The sequence below is a fragment of the Salmo salar genome, chromosome 14, assembly GCF_965601325.2.
Source record: "Salmo salar chromosome 14, fSalSal1, whole genome shotgun sequence".
Lineage (NCBI taxonomy): Eukaryota > Metazoa > Chordata > Actinopteri > Salmoniformes > Salmonidae > Salmo > Salmo salar.
The window spans coordinates 38,117,313-38,139,044 of record NC_138304.1 but is presented as its reverse complement, the minus strand read 5'-3'; the positions used below and the strand labels follow the sequence as shown (position 1 = coordinate 38,139,044).

Below are 21,732 nucleotides of genomic sequence, written 5' to 3'. Positions count from 1 at the left end.
TGAAAAACATCCCCACAGCATGATTTTATTTCTTATTTAACTAGGAAAGTCAATTAACAACAAATTCTTATTTACAATGATGGCCTACCCCAGCAACGCTAGGCCAATGGTGCACTGCCCTATGGGACTCCCAATCACAGCCAAATGTGATTCAGCCTGGATTCGAACCAGGGACTGTAGTGACACCTTTTGCACTAAGATGCAGTGCCTTAGACCCGGAGCCCAATGCTGCCACCACCATGCTTCACCCTGGGGATGGCATTGGCCAGGTGATGAGCCTGGTTTCCTCCAGACGTGATACTTGGCATTCTTCATGACTGTCTTGGTGTGTTTGGACCATGATAGATCGTTGGTGATGTGGACACCAAGGAACTTGAAATTCTCGACCCGCTCCACTACAGCCCCATTGATGTTAATGGGGGCCTGTTAGGCCTGCCTTTTCCTGTAGTCCGATCAGCTCCTTCGTCTTGCTCCCATTGAGGGAGAGTTTGTTGTCCTGGCTGCCTCATTGTTGTCGGTGATCAGGCCTACCACTGTTGTGTCATCAGCAATCTTAATGATGGTGTTCGAGTCGTCTTTGGCCACACAGTCGTGGGTGAACAGGGTGTACAGAAGGGGACTAGGTACACACCCCTGAGGGGCCCTAGTGTTGAGGATCAGCGTGGCAGACGTGTTGTTGCCTACCCTTACCACCTGGGGGCGGCCCGTCAGGAAGTCCAGGATCCAGTTGCAGAGGGAGGTGTTTAGTTCCAGGGTCCTTAGCTTAGTGATGAGCTTCATGGGCACTATGGTGTTGAACGCTGAGCTGTAGTCAATGAACAGCATCCTCACATAGGTGTTCCTTTTGTCCAGGTGAGAAAGTGTGGAGTGCAATTGAGATTGCGTCAACTGTGGATCTGTTGGGACGGTATGCGAGTTGGAGTGGATCTAGTGTATCTGGGAGGATGCTGTTGATGTGAGCCATCACCAGCCTTTCAAAGCACTTCATGGCTACCGATGTGAGTGCCACGGGGCGGTAATCATTTAGGCAGGTTACCTTCGCTTCATTCGGAAAAGGGTCTATGGTGGTCTGCTTGAAACATGTAGGTATTACAGACTTGGTCAGGCAGAGGTTGAAAATGTCAGAAAAGACACTTGCTAGTTGGTCCGTGCATGCTTTGAGTACACATACTGGTAATCTGTCTGGCTCTGCGGCTTTGTGAATGTTGACCTGTTTAAAGGTCTTACTCACATCGGCTACCGAGAGCATTATCACACAGTCATCCAGAACAGCTGGTACTCTCGTGCATGCTTCAGTGTTGCTTGCCTCGAAGCGCGCATAATAGGCATTTAGCTCATCTGGTAAGCTCACGACACTGGGCAGCCCACGTCTGGGTTTCCCTTTGTAGTCCGTAATAGTTTTCAAGCCCTGCCACATCCGATGAGCGTCTGAGCCGGTGGAGTAGGACTCAATCTTAATCCTGTATTGACGCTTTGCCTGTTTGATGGTTCGTCTAAGGGCATAGCGGGATTACTTATAGGCGTCCGGATTTGTGTCCCGCTCCTTGAAAGCGGCAGCTCTAGCCTTTAGCTCGATGCGGATGTTGCCTGTAATCCATGGCTTCTGGTTAGGATATGTTCGTACAGTTACTGTGGAGACGGCGTCGTCGATGCACTTTCTGATGAAGCCGATGACTGAGGTGGTATACTCCTCAATGCCATTGGATGAATCCCGGAACATATTCCAGTCTGTGCTAGCAAAACAGTCCTGTAGCGTAGCATCCACGTCATCTGACCACTTCCCTATTGAGCGAGTCACTGGTACTTCCTGCTTTCATTTTTGCTTGTATGCAGGAATCAGGAGGACAGAATTATGGTCAGATATGCCAAATGGAGGGCGAGGGAGAGCTTTGTATGCATCTCTGTGTGTGGAGTAAAGGTGGTCTAGAGTTTATTTTCCTCGGTTGCACATGTGACATGCTGGTAAAAATGTGGTAAAACTGATTTAAGTTTGCCTGCATTAAAGTCCCCGGACACTAGGAGTGGCGCTTCTGGATGAGCATTTTCTTGTTTGCTTATGGCCTTATAGAGTTGGTTGAGTGCAGTGCCAGGTCGGCCTGTGGTTGTAAATAGACAGCTACGAATAATATAGATGAGAACTCTCTTGGTAGATAGTGTGGTCTACAGCTTATCATAAGGTACTCTACCTCAGTCGAGTAATACCTCGAGATTTCTTTAATATTAGACATCGCGCACCAGCTGTTATTGACAAAAAGACACACACCCCCACCCCTCGTCTTACCAGAAGTAGCTTCTCTGTTCTGCCAATGCATTGAATATCCCTCCAGCTCTATATTATTTGTGTCGTCGTTCAGCCACGAAACACAAGATATTACAACTCTTATTGTCCCGTTGGTAAGATAATCGTAATTGTAGGTCATCAATTTTAAAAATGGAATGTAACACAGATCCAGATGATGTGCATGTGGTGGTTTCAAATAATAATGTTACTACAGATAGCTAGCTCTATCCATTATTATCCTGAAAATGTCTGATATTATAGCTAGCTAATTGTTGTTCTAGCTAGCTCACCCAAAGCAGGCTTCTGGCCTCCTCAGTGGTCTGCAGATGCATGACTATATGGTCATGATGTTGTGGCTGTAACATTTAACGCACACTAAATCAAATCGAATCAAAATGTATTGGTCACATACACGTGTTTAGCAGATGGTATTGCAAGTGTAGCAAAATGCTTGTGCTTCTAGTTCCGACAGTGCAGCAATATCTAACAAGTAATATCTAACAATTTCACAACAAATACCTAATACACAGAAATCTAAGTAAAGGAAGGGCATAAGAATATATAAATATATGGATGAGCAATTTCAGAGCGGCACTAGAACAACTAGCTAGCTATATCATACAGACATTTTCACAAAAACCAGCTCATATAGCAAGTCAATAAAAGGAATATCACTGCATTAGTTCATCATTGACATCTAGCTAGCTCATCAAGATAGAATCTGAGAGATCTGATCTTTTTATCTCTGTAACATTAGCAGTCAGCACTCATCTCGTTTGGGCATTGCATCAGCCAGATGAAGCAACTGCACATCAAATCTTCTTCCCCATCCTCTCTTGTCTTGATTCTACAGGTGGCTAATCTGTTTTCCTCCAAACATTATTTGCAAGATAGCTATCGTTAGCCAATTTGAGCCGAGATCTCAGCTTGTTAACTAGGAAAGTCAATGTATATATATATCTATCATTTTTTTAAATTCAGATTTTTCAGGGGGTGCTGCAGCACCCTCAGCACCCCTACTTCCAGCGGCTATGACCACAGCCTGTCGTTTCCAATGGGAGCAAATTAATCATAGTGGGCAAAACAAACAAGGAAGTGGGCAGAGCCAAGCACCAGCTAGCGAGAGCCTATTGGCGCGTTCTAGCATCTATTTGCATATTTCCGTTAGGGAACGCCTACTATGTGAAGTGCGGGTCTGCAATAACTCAATTCGCCCTTGCACATTTTGTAAACAATGCAATTTTTAGAATTGTTGGCAAAGGGTAAAGTCTACAAAACGAAATCCATTCTGTCCATAACGGATTATAGATTTGGATACAGAAAACTGTATTGAGATCAAATGTTTCATTGATGAGAAATGTTTCAGAATTTCTGACAAAATCCATCTTGCTCCATCTTCTCCCACTGCTATTCAACCAGATGCATCACATGTATACATCCAGTGAAATATCTGTCTCATTGTTCTATCTATGGTAAAGGATTTGCATTCATTTTTAAATAGAGTTGCATGCTTGAAAATCTTATTTCATTTATTCACATATCAAGTTACATGTTTGCAAGTGTTGCATTTATTCACACATCACGTTACGAGGTTGCAAGTGTTGTTGCATTTATTCAAAAAATAAATGACATGTTACAAAATATTTTGTGCGACTATAAAGCTGATTATACAGGTGCAACTCATATTTTACATGTACAAATCATACTTTACATGGTTGCACACTTAAGTCTTTATTTTACCTCCATGAGTTCCATTGACTCCACCCACTAACAAGTAACAACTCTTCTAAAATTCCAGGAAATGTTCTACGGCTGGAGCTGACATCTGTCTGCCTGCTGCGGGAGGAAACAAGGAGGGGTCAGAAAGAGAAAGAGAGAGAGAGAGAGAGAGAGAGAGAGAGAGAGAAGCTAACAGTTTCAAAACTCGACGGAATTAGAGTTTCAAACTTCCATAATTTGATAATCTGTCGTTTAGAGATTGGGTGGTTATAGCCGTGTTATAAGACTGGTCGCCTTAATCGTTTTTTGTCTTGTTGTCATTGTTTGCGTTCTTGTTTTTCCTGGATTCATTGCGTGGTGAGTCAAACTATTTTTATACTTCCGGCACACCATACACTCACGGTGATCGTTTTAAAGAAAAAAGCATATGGATTGAATATGAGCTGAAGTTGGTAGTCCTTGGGTTACACCTGAATAGGCCTATTGTACACGTTACCTTGTGAGGCGGTTGTCTAAACCACAATTGAGTGAGGGGAGTTGGCCATTCTACCTTTTGCCTGCGACTTAATTTAAGCACGTGTGTGTGTGTGTGTGTTGGCTATGGCCAAACATGGATACTTTGGTAGGTCAGTGGGCGAAAGCGGTTTTGAATCGGGCATACTACTTGGATTAGAAACCTACCCAACCAGTTAATGTTACACAACCACATTCTCACTTCAAACTCTGCCATGAGTTACGGCTGAAGCAGTTAGTGTTTAGTCATAAGCCTGTGTGTCACTACACACCCAACACACACGCAGGGACTGTTTTATGGGCGGTAAGCAGTTGAAGCATTCTTGTCCAGCTGATATTTTTCACTGTTGCTTAGTGCTGGAGATGTGACGTAATGGCATATTGTAAAGTGGAGGCCTACACCCAAACTATCCCTGTTTGTGGCAGTTTAGAGGCTTAATCCCTAACTGTGGGAACTCCCATAATGATCACTCCAAGTTAAATTGTCTATATAAACTCTACTCTCTAAACTCTCTCTCTGTCGTTGAGCTCTGTAGTGTTCAATGTATGTGATAATGTGTGGTGTGTGTATAATAGTGGTTATTAGAAATTGAAATGTCTGTCAGGAGCATGTGTGTATGGTGTGGTTGTGCTGCAGTGTGTGTGAACCACAGATTACAGTACCAGTCCAGTTTGTACACACCTACGCATTCAAGGGTTTTTCTTTATTTTGACTATTTTCTACATTGTAGAATAATGGTGAAGACATCAAAACTATGAAATAACACATTTGGCATCATATATTAATCTTACATCTGGATGTTCCGCTAGCGGAACGCCTCACCAATATCCAATGGTAGAGCGTGGCGCGAATTACAAATGCCTCAAAAATGCAAAAACTTCCATTTTTTTCAAACATATGACTATTTTACACCATTTTAAAGACAAGCCTCTCCTTTATCTAACCACATTGTCCGATTTCAAAAAGGCTTTACAACGAAAGCAAAACATTAGATTGTCAGGAGAGTACCCTGCCTGAAATAATCACACACCCATTTTTCAAGCTAGCATTTAATGTCACAAAAACCAAAACCACAGCTAAATGCAGCACTAACCTTTGATCTTCATCAGATGACAATCCTAGGACATTATGTTAAACAATACATGCATGTTTTGTTCAATGAAGTTCATATTTATATCAAAAACCAGCTTTTCACATTAGCATGTTTTGTTCAGAACTAGCATACCCACCGAAAACTTCCGGTGAATTTACTAAATTACTCACGATAAACGTTCACAAAAAACATAACAATTATTTTAAGAATTATAGATACAGAACTCCTTTATGCAATCGCGGTGTCCGATTTTAAAATAGCTTTTCGGTGAAAGCACATTTTTGCAATATTCTGAGTAGATAGCCCGGCCATCATGGCTAGCTATTTTGACACCCACCAAGTTTGGCACTCACCAAACTCAGATTTACTATAAGAGAAATTGGATTACCTTTGCTGTTCTTCGTCAGAATGCACTCCCAGGACTTCTATTTCAACACCCAATGTTGTTTTGGTTCCAAATAATCCATAGTTATATCCAAATAGCTGCGTTTTGTTCTTGCGTTCAAGACACTATCCGAAGGGTGACGCGCCGGCGCGTATCGTGACAAAAGAATTCAAAATATTCCATTACCGTACTTCGAAGCATGTCAAACGCTGTTTAAAATCAATTTTTATACGATTTTTCTCGTAAAATAGCGATAATATTCCAACCGGGAGACGTTGTATCCGTTCAAACACTGAAAGAAGAAAAATGGAGTCGTCACATGCATGCGCGCACCAGTGTCATTGTTCTCAGAACGACCACTTTCCAAAACCCCTACTGTTTTTCGCCCAGGGACTGCAGAGTTATCATTCCACGTTTTGGCGCCTTCTGAGAGCCTATGGGAGCCTTAGAAAATGTCACATTACAGCAGAGATCCTATATTTTCGATAAAGAGGCTACAGAAGGCCAAGAAATGGTCAGACGGGGCACTTCCCATATAGAATCTTCTCAGGTTTTGGCCTGCCATATGAGTTCTGTTATACTCACAGACACCATTCAAAGAGTTTTAGAAACTTTAGGGTGTTTTCTATCCAAATCAAATAATTATATGCATATTCTAGTTTCTGGGCAGGAGTAATAACCAGATTAAATCGGGTACGTTTTTTATCCGGCCGTGAAGGGGCGTCGACTTCGGCTTCCGAACTTTGGCTGACCACGAGAATTTTTTGTGTGTGCACGAACAGCCCCCAGAAAACTTGCCAAAGATCGAAACTAATATATTCACATACTGTTCTGAACTGTTTCGGGCTGGAAGCATGTTGACGCCTTAAGACTTCTGTCTTAGTTCTGGGTAGAATGGGCCATAACCACTTCTCGCTCTCCCTCCTCCCCTCTCTCTCTCTCTCTCTCTCTCTCTCTCTCTCTCTCTCTTTTCTCATCCTCTCTCTCCCAGACAGTATGTCTCGGTCTGACTTCCCCCTGGGTTACGATGACTCTCATTCCCCCCTCTATGGCCCCCAAGGTGGTAACTACCCCCCTCCCCCTGCTTATGGCTTCCCTGCCAATGGAGGTCCCCCATCAGGCCAGCCCTCGTCCTTCTACCCCCCTGGTCCCCATGGACCTCCATACCCCGGCCAGCCTGCCGGGTACCCTGCTGGGCCCTACCCAGGCCAGCCTTACCCCGGGGGTCCAGGGTACAACAACCAGCCTATGATGCCACCCATGCCCCCTATAATCCCTCCTACGATGCCTAGCAGTGCACTGAGCGGTAAGCCTGAACCCTCCTCTCTCACCTGTCTGGGGCTTACTCTGAGTGTTCTGTTACTACTGAATAAGCTCCTTCACACAGATAAAATAAATACTTGATACTATAGGTTCTACTTTAGTAGTTGATTTTCAGGCATGTGTTCTGATGTGAACTGACATATGACTCTAATGATGTCTCTGCTGATGTCACAGGCGATGGAGAGGGGTTTGCGGCAGGCAGCTTTGACAGTCTGAAAGTGCGACACTCCTTCATACGAAAGGTGAGAACACAACACACACACACACACGCACAAACACACAAGAAGTGTATAATATACTCTCTCTCCATTTTTCTCTTAGGTGTATATGATCCTGGCATCTCAGCTACTCGTCACTGTCGCAATCGTGGCCGTCTTCACATTTGTGTGAGTGTGTGTGTGTTACTAGGACTGTGTTTCTGTGGTTTTGTGTTCCTGCACAAATGTGTGTTTGTATAACTGAGTTTCTCTTCTTTGCAGTGGATCTGTCAAGAAGTTTGTGATCGCAAACCCAGCTGTCTACTGGGCATCATTGTAAGTACTATCCCTTATTACTGACCTATGGTTTTACAGTACTGTTGGATTGACAGCTATACTGGCCTATGTTTTGCATGTCCTGTTTGATTGACAGCTGTGTTGACCTATGTCTTTGCAGCGCTGTGTATTTCGTCACTCACATTGTGCTGGTCTGCTGTAAAGGACCCAGGCGAGTCTCTTTCTTAAAGATTCCTTTGGAAAATGATGACAATATAGTTGACAACAATGTTTTATTGTATTGAAGTGCTGTCCTAATGTGGCCACTCCCGTCTTTAGGAGGAAATTCCCATGGAATGTCATCCTGCTGGCCATCTTTGTACGTAACTATTACTAGTCTGTACAGATCTGTCTAAAAAATGTCTAGTTGGAGCTTGTCAGAGCCGTCGGCTGTGAATGCTACTACTTAATGCTGATTAAGGTTCTGACCCACTACATGCGTTCCAGCAAGAACAAGGCAGATGTGTCCATACGCAGAGTTGTATTTATCTTTGTCACCAACACACATAGTATGAACACACAAACTTTTCAGTGATTTACCTGAAAGGTAAGAACAGTTATAAACTGGGTTGTTCGAGCTCTGAATGCTGAAAGCCGTATGACAGAACATTTATTTTTACTCTTCTAATTACATTGGTAACCAGTTTATAATAGCAATAAGGCACCTCTGGAGTTTGGTATATGGCCAATATACCACAGCTAAGAGATGTATCCAGGCACTCCTCGTTGCGTCGTGCTTAAGAACAGCCTTTAGCTGTGGTATATTGGCCATATACCACACCCCCTCGTGCCTTATTGCTTAAATATAAAATGTTGTCAGCTATGCAATAGGAATATCTACACAGGAAAGAATGGCATAGCATCTATACAGGGATATTCACATAACAGCACATATTAACAGCAGTGTATGTTTAAACATCTTGCAGGAGAGCGAGAGAGAATTAATTACTTAGACAGGCAAGATTTATGGTCCTCTCTGGACTAGTGGAGATCTGATCTGTGTCCGGTACCACATCTTACTGCTTGTACGGGAGCGCTGACAATAATCTCTGAAACTTCTAAAATCTCTCACCATGGCTTAACAGTAGCGCGAACTATGAAAGCGCAGCGGTAAAGTGTGCATACAGGCTATAGGAATTAACCATCTTGAAACAATAACATCTACTGCGCAACACTCATGCATTAAATCCAATACAGGCACTTATAAATGACATGCACGTGGAGTATCTGAAATAAACTGTACATAAGCTGTAGCAGTACTATACAGCTACAGATGTAATTAGGCCTAAATGTAATTGCTTGCAGTCAATAATCATAACGTATCATTAACCCTCCTGACAATAAACCCCACAACTCACTACTTGGATGCACGCACAGTCTTCCTAAACACAACTTGCGTCTTCATCTTACAACTGAAAACACTGACCTGGAGTGGGAGGGGTCAGAGTCGAAATGTCCATTCGGGCACACTGATTGGTGGAAACCAGGAGGCTGTGATAGAGTGATTTCTCCCCTTCTCAGCTGTCTAACAGGACTGTGGGGAAAGTCACTGCACAGGCGTGACCTTTTTTTTACCTCTGCACTGGGCCACGCTAGTCTGTCATACTGCTCTATGATGGACTTTATTGGTTGGTGCTGACCTGCGGTGGTCTATATTGATCTGTGTATTCTGTGTTCTACAGACACTGGCCATGTCCTACATGACAGGCACCATATCCAGGTGAGAGAGACACACACACACACACACACACACACACACCTGAGCGTGGTAGTAATGTCTGTCTGTCTCTGCTCTGTAGTTACTATGATACTAAGGCAGTGTTTCTGGCTCTGGGCATCACCGTCATTGTGTGTATCATCACCACTGTCTTCTGCTTCCAGACCAAGGTAAGAGACACCGTGTGTGTGTGTGTGTGTGTGTGTGTGTGTGTGTGTGTGTGTGTGTGTGTGTGTGTGTGTGTGTGTGTGAGCAAATGTTTGAAACTTCATAATGTATCTCTTCAGGTGGACCTCACCTCATGCACAGGCCTATTCTGTGTCCTGGGGATTGTTGTCATGGTGGCAGGCATCATCACAGCCATTGTACTCTCCTTTAAATATGTGAGTTGGCATATTGCGCACGCACGCACCCATACATGAACACTCACGCTAGTGGTACGCGGGTAAGCTGTTTGTTCACCCGGACCCGCCCGCAATTGCTAATAACCCACCCACAACCTCCAGACTATATGTGATTAAGTTAAAATCTGGGGCCCACACCGCAAATATTTTTTCTTTATTTAACCAGGCAAGTCAGTTATGAACAAATTCTTATTTACAATGATGGCCTAGGAACAGTGGGTAAACTGCCTTGTTCAGGGGCAGGACGACACATTTGTACCTTATTAGCTCGGGGATTCTATCCACCAACCTTTCGGTTGCTGGTCCAACACTCTAACCTCTAGACTACCTGCCGCCCCAAAATATAGAAAATGCTCTATAGGCTAGAGTCAAAGACTGCAGAACGATTTTTTGACGGGGGTAAAGGATCATTTTTTTGCCTGATTTTCGATATGTTTCTGCTTATAATTTAAAACATTTTGGAAGGCTATTTGTTAGTCAACTTGTCTATAATTTGATACATGCAGCTTCTCTTCTGTCATTAAATGTTGCCCTAGAAGACTAAATAAACCATTGCTCAACAGAATGTTATAAATCGATCGAATGAATGCTTCAATGTAGTTGACATAGGTAAAGTTTTCTGTTATCTTCTTTCACAGAGCAAAGACGTTTAGGAACCGGGGAAAAATGCTGTAACAAAATGATTTTCTGTGCAAAATTTCAGTTTGACCGATGTAAGGAAATAGAAAGCTGTGAAAACTAACCAACATGTTTGGCTTGGATGCATATTTTGTGTGTTTGAAATACTATCAGCTTTTATGATGTTGATAAAGACAGCACCTCTACAGATGGTATCTGAGTGTTCACATTCTCTCAAGATGCTGAAATAAATGCATCATATTTCTCCTCCTGTTCCCAAGTCAAAATGTTGCCTACAGTTTTTTTTATTTGACCTTTATTTAACCAGGAAAAGCCCATTGAGACCCAGAGTCTCTTTTTCAATGGACATCTGGCTAGTGTAATTTTACTGCAAGACTGTGAGAGGTTATAGACCTACAGTCAGTGTCCAGATTTCAGTTTCCATTTAACCCATCTCAACAGTAGGCTACAGTTCCCTTGACATGCCATAGGCCTATTTGAAGTCCCTGTTTTGTGATTTGTGTAGTGCCTCAGAATCATCACAAATAACATGGAAAAGTAATGTTTGGGAAATATTTGGTGAAGTGGCAAAATTACTTCACCAAATCTTTCCCAAATATTACAAATATGACTTTTCTGGCCCTACCTTTTCTTTATTTTCTGCTGTCCTTTCGCAGCTTTTCTCTTATTGAATTAAACTCACGTTGTACTTTTTGCCTCCGTGGATTGACATTAACTTTTTCTGCCCGTTCCCAAAAGCGTTTGGTGATTAGCGTGTAGGCACATACATTTGGACCCTAAAGCTTAGGCTTTTGCACTAATGCCAGATAGCCTAAAATAATGAAAGAAAGGCCTTAATGTAGCCTATAGATATAAATTGCACAAGAATGATACCTTTAAAAAAAATCCATGATTTATTGTTTTGTCTTTATTCAATCCGCCTGCCACCCCCTTTGCCCTTCATCCACATAATATTTAATTACCCTAAACCCGTCCGCCCCTCAGATATAACCCACGCATCACTAACACACACACACACACACACACACACACACACACACACACACACACACACACACCTTTAGCCATGCCTAGTCATGTTTGTTTTCCATGTCTATTGTATTACAGTAATGGTTCAGTGTTTTCTAATGGCGTTGTCTCCTCCTGGCCAGATTCCTTGGCTTCACATGGTGTATGCGGCCATTGGAGCAATAGTCTACACACTGGTGAGTACAATACACAAGTAGATGTAGTACAGACAGAACCACCTTAACTGTATAAATGTGTTTCTTCCTATAACATATATGTATAATATATTGTGCTTTGTAGTGATGGTATTTTGACACATTTTGTAGTTGTGTTGCTAGTGTTATCTATGTACTGTTTTCTTGTCTGCATTGACTTATTGCTGGTACATTACTGATATATTGCTCATATATTTTCTGATATCTTGCTGGTGTATTTCTGTGTATAGTTTCTGGCGTACCACACACAGCTGTTGCTCGGCAAGGGGAAGAACTCTATCAGTCCAGAGGAGTATGTGTTCGCAGCGCTCTCCATCTACATCGACATCGTCCAGATCTTCATGTGCCTGCTGCAGCTTATTGGTGCAGCCAACAGATGAATCCCCGGAAACAACTTTCCTTCTCATCCCCTCCCCCCCTGAGACAGGCAGACTCAGCTCACCAGTGCAACTGCACTCACTATAGAAGTAGAATGAGTAGAATGGAAATGCTGGTGTACCTACCATAGAATGTTGTTTTGAATGGGAACGTTCCTTCTACTAATTCTAATTCTATGGATTTGACTTCGCTAACACACATATTTAGCAATTTTCATGAAGTCTACTCTTCTGCTAAAATGCATCTGCTTGCGAAGACATGTAGTAATATATCAGTATAGACACCAGTGGTGTAAAGTAACTAAGTAAAAATACTTTGAAGTACTACCTAAGTAGTTTTTTGGGTATCTGTACGTTACTATTTCTATTTTTGACAACATTCACTTTTATTCCACTACACTCCTAAAGAAAATATACGTTTTACTCCCGTACATTTTCCCTGACACCTAAGAGTACTTGTTACATTTCGAATGCTTAGCAGGACAGAAAATTATTCCAATTCACAGACTTATAAAGAGAACACGTGGTCATCCCTACTACCTCTGATATGGCGGATTCACTAAACACAAATGCTTCGTTTGTAAATGATTGAGTGTGCCCGTGGCTATCCGTAAATAAAAAACTAGAAAATAGTGCTGCTTAATATAAGGAATTTTAAATGACTCATAGCATTTACTATACCTTTATTTAACTAGGCAAGTCAATTAAGAACAAATTATTATTTACAATGACAGCCTACCTGGCCAGCTGTGCGCCACCCTATGGGACTCCCAATCACAGCTGGATGTGATACAGCCTGGATTTGAACCAGGGACTGTAGTGACATCTCTTACATTGAGATGCAGTGCCTTAGACCGCTGCACCAGTCGGGAGCCCCTATGGATAGTTAAGTATATTTTAAACCAGACACTTTTACACTTTTAATCAAGTAGTATTTTACTGGGTGACTTTCACTTGAGTCATTTGCTATTAAGGTACAGGATCTTGACTTTTACCAAAGTATGACAACTTGGTACTTTTTCCACCACAGACACCGAATACAAAGCTGTAACTTTAATCCAACTATCTTTATAGGAAGATTTTTATTTTTTTGTTGATATTTTTTGTTTATAAAGTAAAAATGTGTGTTATGAGCTGGGAGCAGTAAGATACTTTCTGAACTTGTCCAATAGGTTTGTGCCTGCTGAAGGCAACCCTGAGGTGTATTCACTAGGAGGCAAACAAAAACAACAGGAACCAAACGGGGAGGGATATTCCTGAAATTGTTCACTTCCAATGTGAAACATTTAACTACGGTTTGCACTAATAAATACACCCCCCAATATCAGTATTCCTCTGAGACACAGAGAGGAAGGAATATATATTATTTTTTACTCTGTCTGATGCTTTTCTATGATCGTAACATTTGTAATTGGGTAATCATGAGCGAAAGCTCAGTGCTGATTGGCTTGATTTTTATGCACTTTTTGGTAATGAGTGTCACCTTAGGCTGCGTCTAGACAGGCAGCCCAATTCTAATATTTTTTTCACTAATTAGTCTTTTGACCAATCAGATCAGCTCTGAAAAAGATCAGAATTGGCTGCCTGTCTAAACGCAGCCATAGTGATGCCATCTTTAAGATATGCTTTTATGTAAATGCGATGTCTGTTTCTGATGTACTTGTTAACACATATAGGAGTATACCTAATATAGTATTGTGATATTTTGTTAGCATTATTGTTATGTACACACATATAGGAGTATACCTAATATAGTATTGTGATATTCTGTTAGCTTTATTGTTATGTACTGGTTTGAACATACCAGGCTCAAATGTGTGTTTAGAACCCTCAGAACAGAACATTCCAATTGATCACTTGGCAAACTGCTGCCAACTCCAAATATTAGAGTAGAACACTGAGAACCATAGCCGCAGGAAGCTGTTTGGGGGTCGGGGAGCTGTGCTTTTTCCACTGACGAGTGGGTAGTGGCGCTACAGACCGGCTATATCGGCTAATACAGGACTAGTAAAGGCACAGTGCACTACTTTTGTGAGAATTTCTATTGTTACATTCAGATTCTTCAGGGGGTGCAGCACCCCTACTTTCCGTGGCTATAGAGTACCACAGTATGAGTCATAATACCCATAAAACCCAGCGGTCAAACAAGGAAATGGTTCCAATAATTTTTCCACTGTTCATTTTTTCCACAGGATTTTAGAAACACTTAAATACTTAAGGGCTGTGTTTCGTGTAGGCTTACCCTGGCATGACATTTTGATAACTGTAAATCTCTTTAGGACAAGGTGACTTTTGTCAATATATTCACCTGTATTTACCCCTCCAAAATAAAATGATAATTAGCTGCTAATGTGGCTATCATAAAGAACTACAAATGCCATGATGATCTGGATGAGACTGCCAAATTCGAGGCAAAGGTAAGAATCTCTGGATTAACTATCTAATGTTAGTTAAATGTAGTAGTGAATAAATTGGCTACATTTCTTTAAATGGACAATTCTGTGAACTTTTTTCAATTGACACAATACCTGTTAGCAAAGGTGTCAGCTAGAGATGATGTGCAGGAACTTACAGCGATTTGTAGTTTTGCATGGTCTACTTTGATGCAAATTAGAATTTTCAAATCTAAGTAAATAGAGACGAATATATTGATAAAAGTCACCTTGTCCGAGAGAGATTTACATAGTTATTGAAACATCGCACCATGGTAAGCCTATACGAAACACAACCCGTATGGATTCTAAAATCCCCTATGGGAAAAATGACTGGTGGAAAAACGATTGGAACCTTCACTGTGTGGCTCTATGCTGAGAACAGTCCAAAATGTACACATCAAAGCATTAACATCTGATGTTCTTCTCTACATGATGAGAAGAAAGGAAGCCACTTTATATTGAGATGAAATTATTGATCGTTGAGCTAAATCAAAAGGGAACACGCCTCAAAGGGTGTACTTAGCTGACACCCTTGAGTTGGGTACTGAGGGAAGTGCAGGTAGACTGCCCCTAAGTACTGATCTAAGGTCAATTTTATAGTGGTTGATGTTGGAACTGGGTGTGGTGAACTAATTCTATAACTGAGCTTAGGGGCATCTCTAGACTCGTTTTGAGATGTATGTCTCTGAAACCTTTTGCGCCAATTTGCTGCCCAGACAGTAACGATTACAATCATTACATTCCACTGAGATTACTAATTAGAATGTGGTTGCCATGGAATGTTTGGTGCTAGCTTGGAGGACAGTTTGCCAAAGTCTATACGAGCTTCCTAATGAGAAAAATATGGACACATTATTGATTTTCATATCAAATAAAATATTTTATTGTCACGTGTGTAATTGAATCTGTGTGCAAATCACATTTGATAAGATAAATATCCAGGATGACGCAACTATTTTTTTATATACAGAACATACACATCATGTGGGGCATATTTTAACTGGGGCATTCTACACATAGAATTAGAACATAATGGTATGTCTCTATAATTCTACTTTGGCCTTTTAAAGAGATAGTCAAGCTATTTCATCAACACATAAGATGGTAAAACCACAGACAAGTCCGGAAAATCTGGATAGACGGGATCTGTTGAATGAAGCAGTGAAATACTGTAGCAAGCCATGACATCAGTCTGGTCAGGAAAGACTGGGCCCTATACTGATCCAGCCAGGTATCACTTCTTGAAGCTGAGCGTGTGCTCATCATGGAATAAGGAGAGTTGATTAAAATAAACTCTTGTGGTTGCGAACATAATTACTGAATCAAGTATCGGTGTCTCTCACACTAATTGTTTTCATTTGATCAGTTAGTCTCTTTCAGTCCAGCAGAGGCAGTGCATACACACACACATGCTACAGACACACATTCACTCAGTTTCTCAAGCTCACTCAATTTCTCAATTCAGTTGGTATCAGTCCAGTCTGTTGTTGCGGTAGCGACTGTCCTCGTACTCTCCCTCGTTGGATCTGTTCATCTGCTGATGAGTCCTCAGATGGTTCTTATCCACCTCTCTCTTCGTCAGGATGAACCCTATTATACCTGCAATGAGACCTATCATCATGCAGAGAGAAAGAGGGGAAAGTGAGAAAGAATGGGAACTTACCAAGGTTATTCAACTGAACACAACATCAAATTGTCAGCCGTTTCTTTACAACCGAAATCTGAATATTAACCATGTTAGAGAACAGACCCACTGGGCAGTCTACAATTCAAGTTCTATTCCACGTTGGTTCAACATAGTTTCATTGAAATGATGTGGAAACAATGTTGATTCAACCAGTGTACACAGAGGGGAGGGAGGTTCTCACCAGGTATATGCGATATTTATCATGGGGTTCTTGGCCTTTCTCGTGGGGATGTACTCTGGTCGGTCATCCTCTTCCTCTGTCGCTTTCTTCTGATCTTTCTGCATGTCAGTCACTTTCTGCTGATCAGTGGCCAGTAGAGTTGGGTGAGACACCAGAGAGGAACACACCTCAGCGACAGAGCCTGTAACTTGACCGGGCACCGCTGTGTTCATAGTGACTGGCCTGGGATCTGACACAAACTTGAAACAGTGAGAGTATATGTCAGGTCAAGGCAATTACTAGCCATCATATTGTTTTCACCTGACCTGTGTTTTCAGACTTGTGCACCAGATGAAGAACAGCAGACAAGGAGAGGAACACCCATTACATGATAAGTGCCACAAAAACTGCTGTCACCCTCTATGTGTTATATTGAAATAAAGACAGTTCAAATCAAATCAAATGTTATTTGTCACATGCGCCGAATATAACAGGTGTGGACCTTACAGTGAAATGCTTACTTACTTGTACCAGTTCAGAGTAAACATACAGTACCTTTCACAATCACAGAACTCACAACCTTCCTACAGGGCGCCGCCATCCTTGCTGTGTAAAAGTGGTCGGTTTGGGTATGTGCAAAGCTCTTCATGCTTTCTACAGCCCTCTCCTGCTAACTAGCGGACAATTGACAGCCAGTATCAATTTTGGGTAGCTTTATCAGAGAGGAAGATGCAAAGCCTGGTAGTCTTTGACTGTCGTGACCTATACCTCGGTGGTTGTGACATTTGTGTGAATGTATTGACTTTGGTTTGCTTAATAAAGTTGTCTACTGTTCTTTCAGTGGTGTCTCATCTATTGACTACATGGGTTCAGTAGTAGAAAAAGAGGGAAAAAACTGTGAGATTTGTCTGCTTTTTAAAGTTTTCGAAGTTCTTGCCCATGACAACAGTTAAAAGCTGTATTACTGTTGAATAAGAAGTTGACTATCCTCATCATGCTGTATAGACCGAGGTAAAATGTGTTTTATTTTAGATATTCAGTGGACATTCGATTTTCTCTCATGAATAGCTATTGAATCAAGCATGCCATGACTATAAAGATGGCATATTCTGAATCAGGGGTAGATGGAGAAAAATCCACTTTTTAATTTTTTTTTTTAATAAAATATTTTAGATTTCAATCTTCAGTAGCTCTTGCAATGACTATGAAAATTAAATATTCTGATTCGGGATATGATGGACAAAATTCCACACATTTTTTGGGGTTTAAATTTCATTGTTTATACTTTTTTTAACTTTCAATCTTGAATAGCGCTTACAAAAAGTGCAATGACTATGAAAATGATATATTCTGAGTTGAGGGAGGATGGCAAAAAAATCCACAGTAAAAATGTAAATATATATAATATTTGTTGTTGTTGATTTTTGTACATCCTCCCCTAATTCTGAATGTATCCTTTTCATAGTCATGGCAAGTTTTGTGTAAGAGCTACTGAAGATTGAAAGCCCCCACCCCCTCAAAAAATAAAATTAAAATAAAAAAAGTGTGGATTTTTGTCCTTCCTTCCTCGATTCAGAATATATAATTTCATTGTCATGGAGAGCTATTGAAGATTGAAATCCGAATATCCACTGAATATCCAGTATAAAACAAATTTTACGTCAGTGTTGCATAGTATTTGCAATGTCTCTAAAAGTACAGTAGGCCTACTTTTTCAAGTTTGTACCCTTCCCTTGCAGAATATGGTGCTTCCTACATCAAGAAATATTGCTACTTTGCTTCTCTGTGTCACTCAAGAAAGGCTCCAGACAGACATGATAAACTCCCCACATGACATAATGTTAATGATGAAAAAGAGACATGCCTTTTCCTACTAGCAATGACTGACAATACATGCTTTATTGAGGAAAAATGTACTTTTTACGACGGTGATATGTGTTGTCTCACTTAATGCATTCATCTTAAGATAGCTAACTGTTAGTCGCTCTGGATAAGCGCGCAGTCTGCTGAATTAACAACTCAGTGCCTCCAGTCACTTATATCTGTTGACTGTGAGTTGCTCATCCTGTTATATAGAGGCTAGGCTGCTCACTTCTCATAGCTCTTTATAAGCCTTCTTCGTCCTGGTTAGTTATCTCCTGATACCTGACATGTTCCCCTAAGCCTCTCCTTTCTCTCCCTCTTCTCTCCTCTTTCACAGTCCTGTGCAGGTGGTAGTTGCAGTGCGGTCTGGTCGAGGGACTCTGTGTGTGTGATGGACCTACGCCTACTGTCCCGTATTGATGAGGAGCTGGACTCTTCTGAGTTGGCTATTCTGTGCTTCCTGTTCAGAGACGCGCTCAACAGGAAACGCCTGTAGACGGTGAGGGACAGGGACCACATGAAGAGATTAATAGCATCCAATCCTAACGTCCCCCTACACATTAATTTATGTATGAAAGTATTGGATGATAGGTTAGGTATTAGCAACAGGGGCGCAACTTTCACTGGGGACACCCCACATAAAAATTTGCATATTTGCCCCCCCCCCCCAGTTTTATAATTGCACTGTAATACAAAACGCGGCACCGGTGTGCTTTAGGACCATGCGGTACCTCAGAGCCGTCGGGTAGGCAGTTTTATGGTTTCAGCAGGATGGATTTAGGACCGGCAAGATTTAGAACTGCATGGATGCTACAGAGCGTGCTGACAGGCTGTGTGAAGGCAAAGTTTCTGAAAGGCTGACGTTTAGGATCAGCACAGGAGAGATGAACAGAAACAGCTGCTGTCTGTGTTGTGCTTTTTCTCAGAGTTGTAAAAGCAAGCAGAGCAGAAACTGGCTACTCTTTAGTTGACTGATCTAGCTGGCAAGGTAACTGCTGTATGTATTCCCAGTGCTGAGCTAGTGGTAACTGACATGTTACATTAGCTAATGTTTCAACTCCTCTCGACTGAAATGAATGAACTACTGTACCAGCAGCTAGTTAGCTAACTAGTAGCTATCACAGCCAGAACAGCTCTAGCTAGCCTCTAACTATCTGTCAAACAGCTGTTGTGTGTATGGAAATGTTTTGTAGCCTTAGTTTTTTCCTGCTTAAACAAAAGTATTTTGATGATGTATCATTAGCTAGAGCTAGTCAAAAGTTGGTCAATGTTAGCAAGCTAGCTCATAAACTTTAGATATTATTTTTTCTCAATCACACTAGCCCTGAATCAAATGATGAAACCAGCTGCCAAACGATTGAAGATTGATATTCTGATCTGTTTTTGGTGCAATGTTAGTTTTTATTAGTCAGTATAGTAATGTAAAATTATTGATCTGTCAGTTTCCCTAGCTAATTTCCTACTTTTCACACTAACTCAGTATAATCAGCTCTACAGGCTTCACTGTCAAGGTGCACAGTCAGTACACAACACTATACTCATCATGTCTTAGCAGGATCAGATGGTGACAGGTGTCCCTGCAGGGTCAGACAGCCAGCCAGGGAAGACCAGTCTACGGAGCTCAGGTGAATTTTGCAGTATACTATAACATTTAGTGAATGGATACAAAGTTCCATCTTGAGTTGATGGGTAGGCTACAGTCTGGGATTGGGAATAATGGCAATTTCATTTACATTTTTACATTTGAGTCATTTAGCAGATGCTCTTATCCAGAGCAACTTACAGTAGTGAATACATACATTTACAATACAACTCCTGGACAGTCTGTGGTGCAACGTGGCGTTGGTGGATGGAGCGAGACATGATGTCCCAGATGTGCTCAATTGGATTCAGGTCTGGGGAACGGGCGGGGCGGGCCAGTCCATAGCATCAATGCCTTCCTCTTGCAGGAACTGCTGACACACTCCAGCCACATGAGGTCTAGCATTGTCTTGCATTAGGAGGAACCCAGGGCCAACCGCACCAGCATATGGTCTCACAAGGGGTCTGAGGATCTCATCTCGGTACCTAATGGCAGTCAAGCTACCTCTGGCGAGCACATGGAGGGCTGTGCGGTCCCCCAAAGAAATGCCACCCCACACCATGACTGACCCACCACCAAACCGGTCATGCTGGAGGATGTTGCAGGCAGCAGAACGTTCTCCACGGCGTCTCCAGACTCTGTCATGTCTGTCACGTGCTCTGTGTGAACCTGCTTTCATCTGTGAAAAGCACAGGGCGCCAGTGGTGAATTTGCCAATCTTGGTGTCACGTCCTGACCAGTATAAGGGTTATTTGTTATTGTAGTTTGGTCAGGACGTGGCAGAGGGTATTTTGTTTATGTGGTTCGGGGTGGTGATTTATGTAGTAGGGTGTTTGATTTATTATTTCCGGGTTTTGGTCTATGTTCTATGTTTTGTATTTCTATGTTCTTTCTGGTTTGTGGTATTTCTATGTGTAGGTTTATGGGGGGTTGGACTCTCAATTGGAGGCAGGTGCTTTCTCGTTGCCTCTGATTGAGAGTCCAATATATGGGTAATTGTTTGGTGTAGTGTTGTGGGAGATTGTTTCTTGTTTTGCTGAGTGTACATGACAAGACTGTTTTGTTGTTCGTGAGTTCTTTGTTTGTTATTTTGGTGTTCTCATTATTTAAAATAAATAACAAGATGAGCATCCACATTCCTGCTGCGTTTTGGTCCTCTATTCCCGACGACAACCGTTACACTTGGTGTTCTCTGGCTGAGAACATCAAAGTTGGATCAGCCTGTAGTGTGGTTTTCCACTTTAATTTTGAGTGCGACTCCAAATCCAGACCTCCATGGGTTGATAAATTGGATTTCCATTGATTATTTTTGTGTGATTTTGTTGTCAGCACATTCAACTATGTAAAGAAAAAAGTATTTAATAAGATTATTTCTTTCATTCAGATCTAGGATGTGTTGTTTAAGTGTTCCCTTTATTCTTTTGAGCAGTATACTTTTACTTTTGATACTTAAGTACATTTTAGCAATTAAATGTACTTTTGATACTTAAGTATATTTAAAACGAAATACTTTTAGACTTTTACTCAAGTAGTACTTTACTGGTTGACTTTTACTTGATTCATCTTCTATTAATGTATCTGTACTTTTACTCAAGTATGACAATTGGGTACTTTTTCCACCACTGAATACCATCCATAGAATGTACTATATGCCAGTGAAAATTAATATCATGCACTCAGAATTGTATTATTCTGCTGGAGATGTAAAGCACAAAAGGGGACATATTTGCATATCAGTCCATTCCTTTTATAATAGTGAGGGGGAATGAGCAAGTGCACTCATCATGGAGAAGGGTA

General features: G+C 41.5%; 1 protein-coding gene across 3 annotated transcripts; it reads left to right on the top strand.

Annotated features, from left to right (window-relative positions):
* Positions 1 to 4,078: 4,078 nt before the first annotated feature.
* LOC106569471 (protein lifeguard 3) lies at positions 4,079 to 15,533 on the top strand. Of its 3 annotated transcripts, none has more exons than XM_014140848.3 (12): positions 4,079 to 4,357; positions 6,984 to 7,298; positions 7,490 to 7,557; positions 7,637 to 7,701; positions 7,795 to 7,848; positions 7,970 to 8,020; positions 8,128 to 8,167; positions 9,531 to 9,568; positions 9,648 to 9,735; positions 9,853 to 9,948; positions 11,760 to 11,813; positions 12,062 to 15,533. In XM_014140848.3, the coding sequence occupies exons 2-12, from the start codon at positions 6,989 to 6,991 to the stop codon at positions 12,209 to 12,211; spliced, it is 1,014 nt and encodes a 337-aa protein (XP_013996323.1). In that variant the 5' UTR covers positions 4,079 to 4,357; positions 6,984 to 6,988; the 3' UTR covers positions 12,212 to 15,533. The 3 variants fall into 3 exon arrangements, with proteins under 3 accessions (XP_013996323.1, XP_013996325.1, XP_013996324.1); XM_014140849.3 differs by having other exon boundaries at positions 4,083 to 4,357; positions 6,988 to 7,298; XM_014140850.3 differs by lacking the exon at positions 9,853 to 9,948.
* Positions 15,534 to 21,732: the final 6,199 nt, after the last annotated feature.

Bases quoted from the DNA above. Each gene is read 5' to 3' on its own strand.
- LOC106569471 (XM_014140848.3), top strand. From the start codon at position 6,989: ATGTCTCGGTCTGACTTCCCCCTGGGTTACGATGACTCTCATTCCCCC. The intron at 8,021-8,127 runs GCGAGTCTCTTT...TCCCGTCTTTAG, and splicing joins GTCTGCTGTAAAGGACCCAG to GAGGAAATTCCCATGGAATG. The intron at 9,569-9,647 runs GTGAGAGAGACA...TCTGCTCTGTAG, and splicing joins ATGACAGGCACCATATCCAG to TTACTATGATACTAAGGCAG.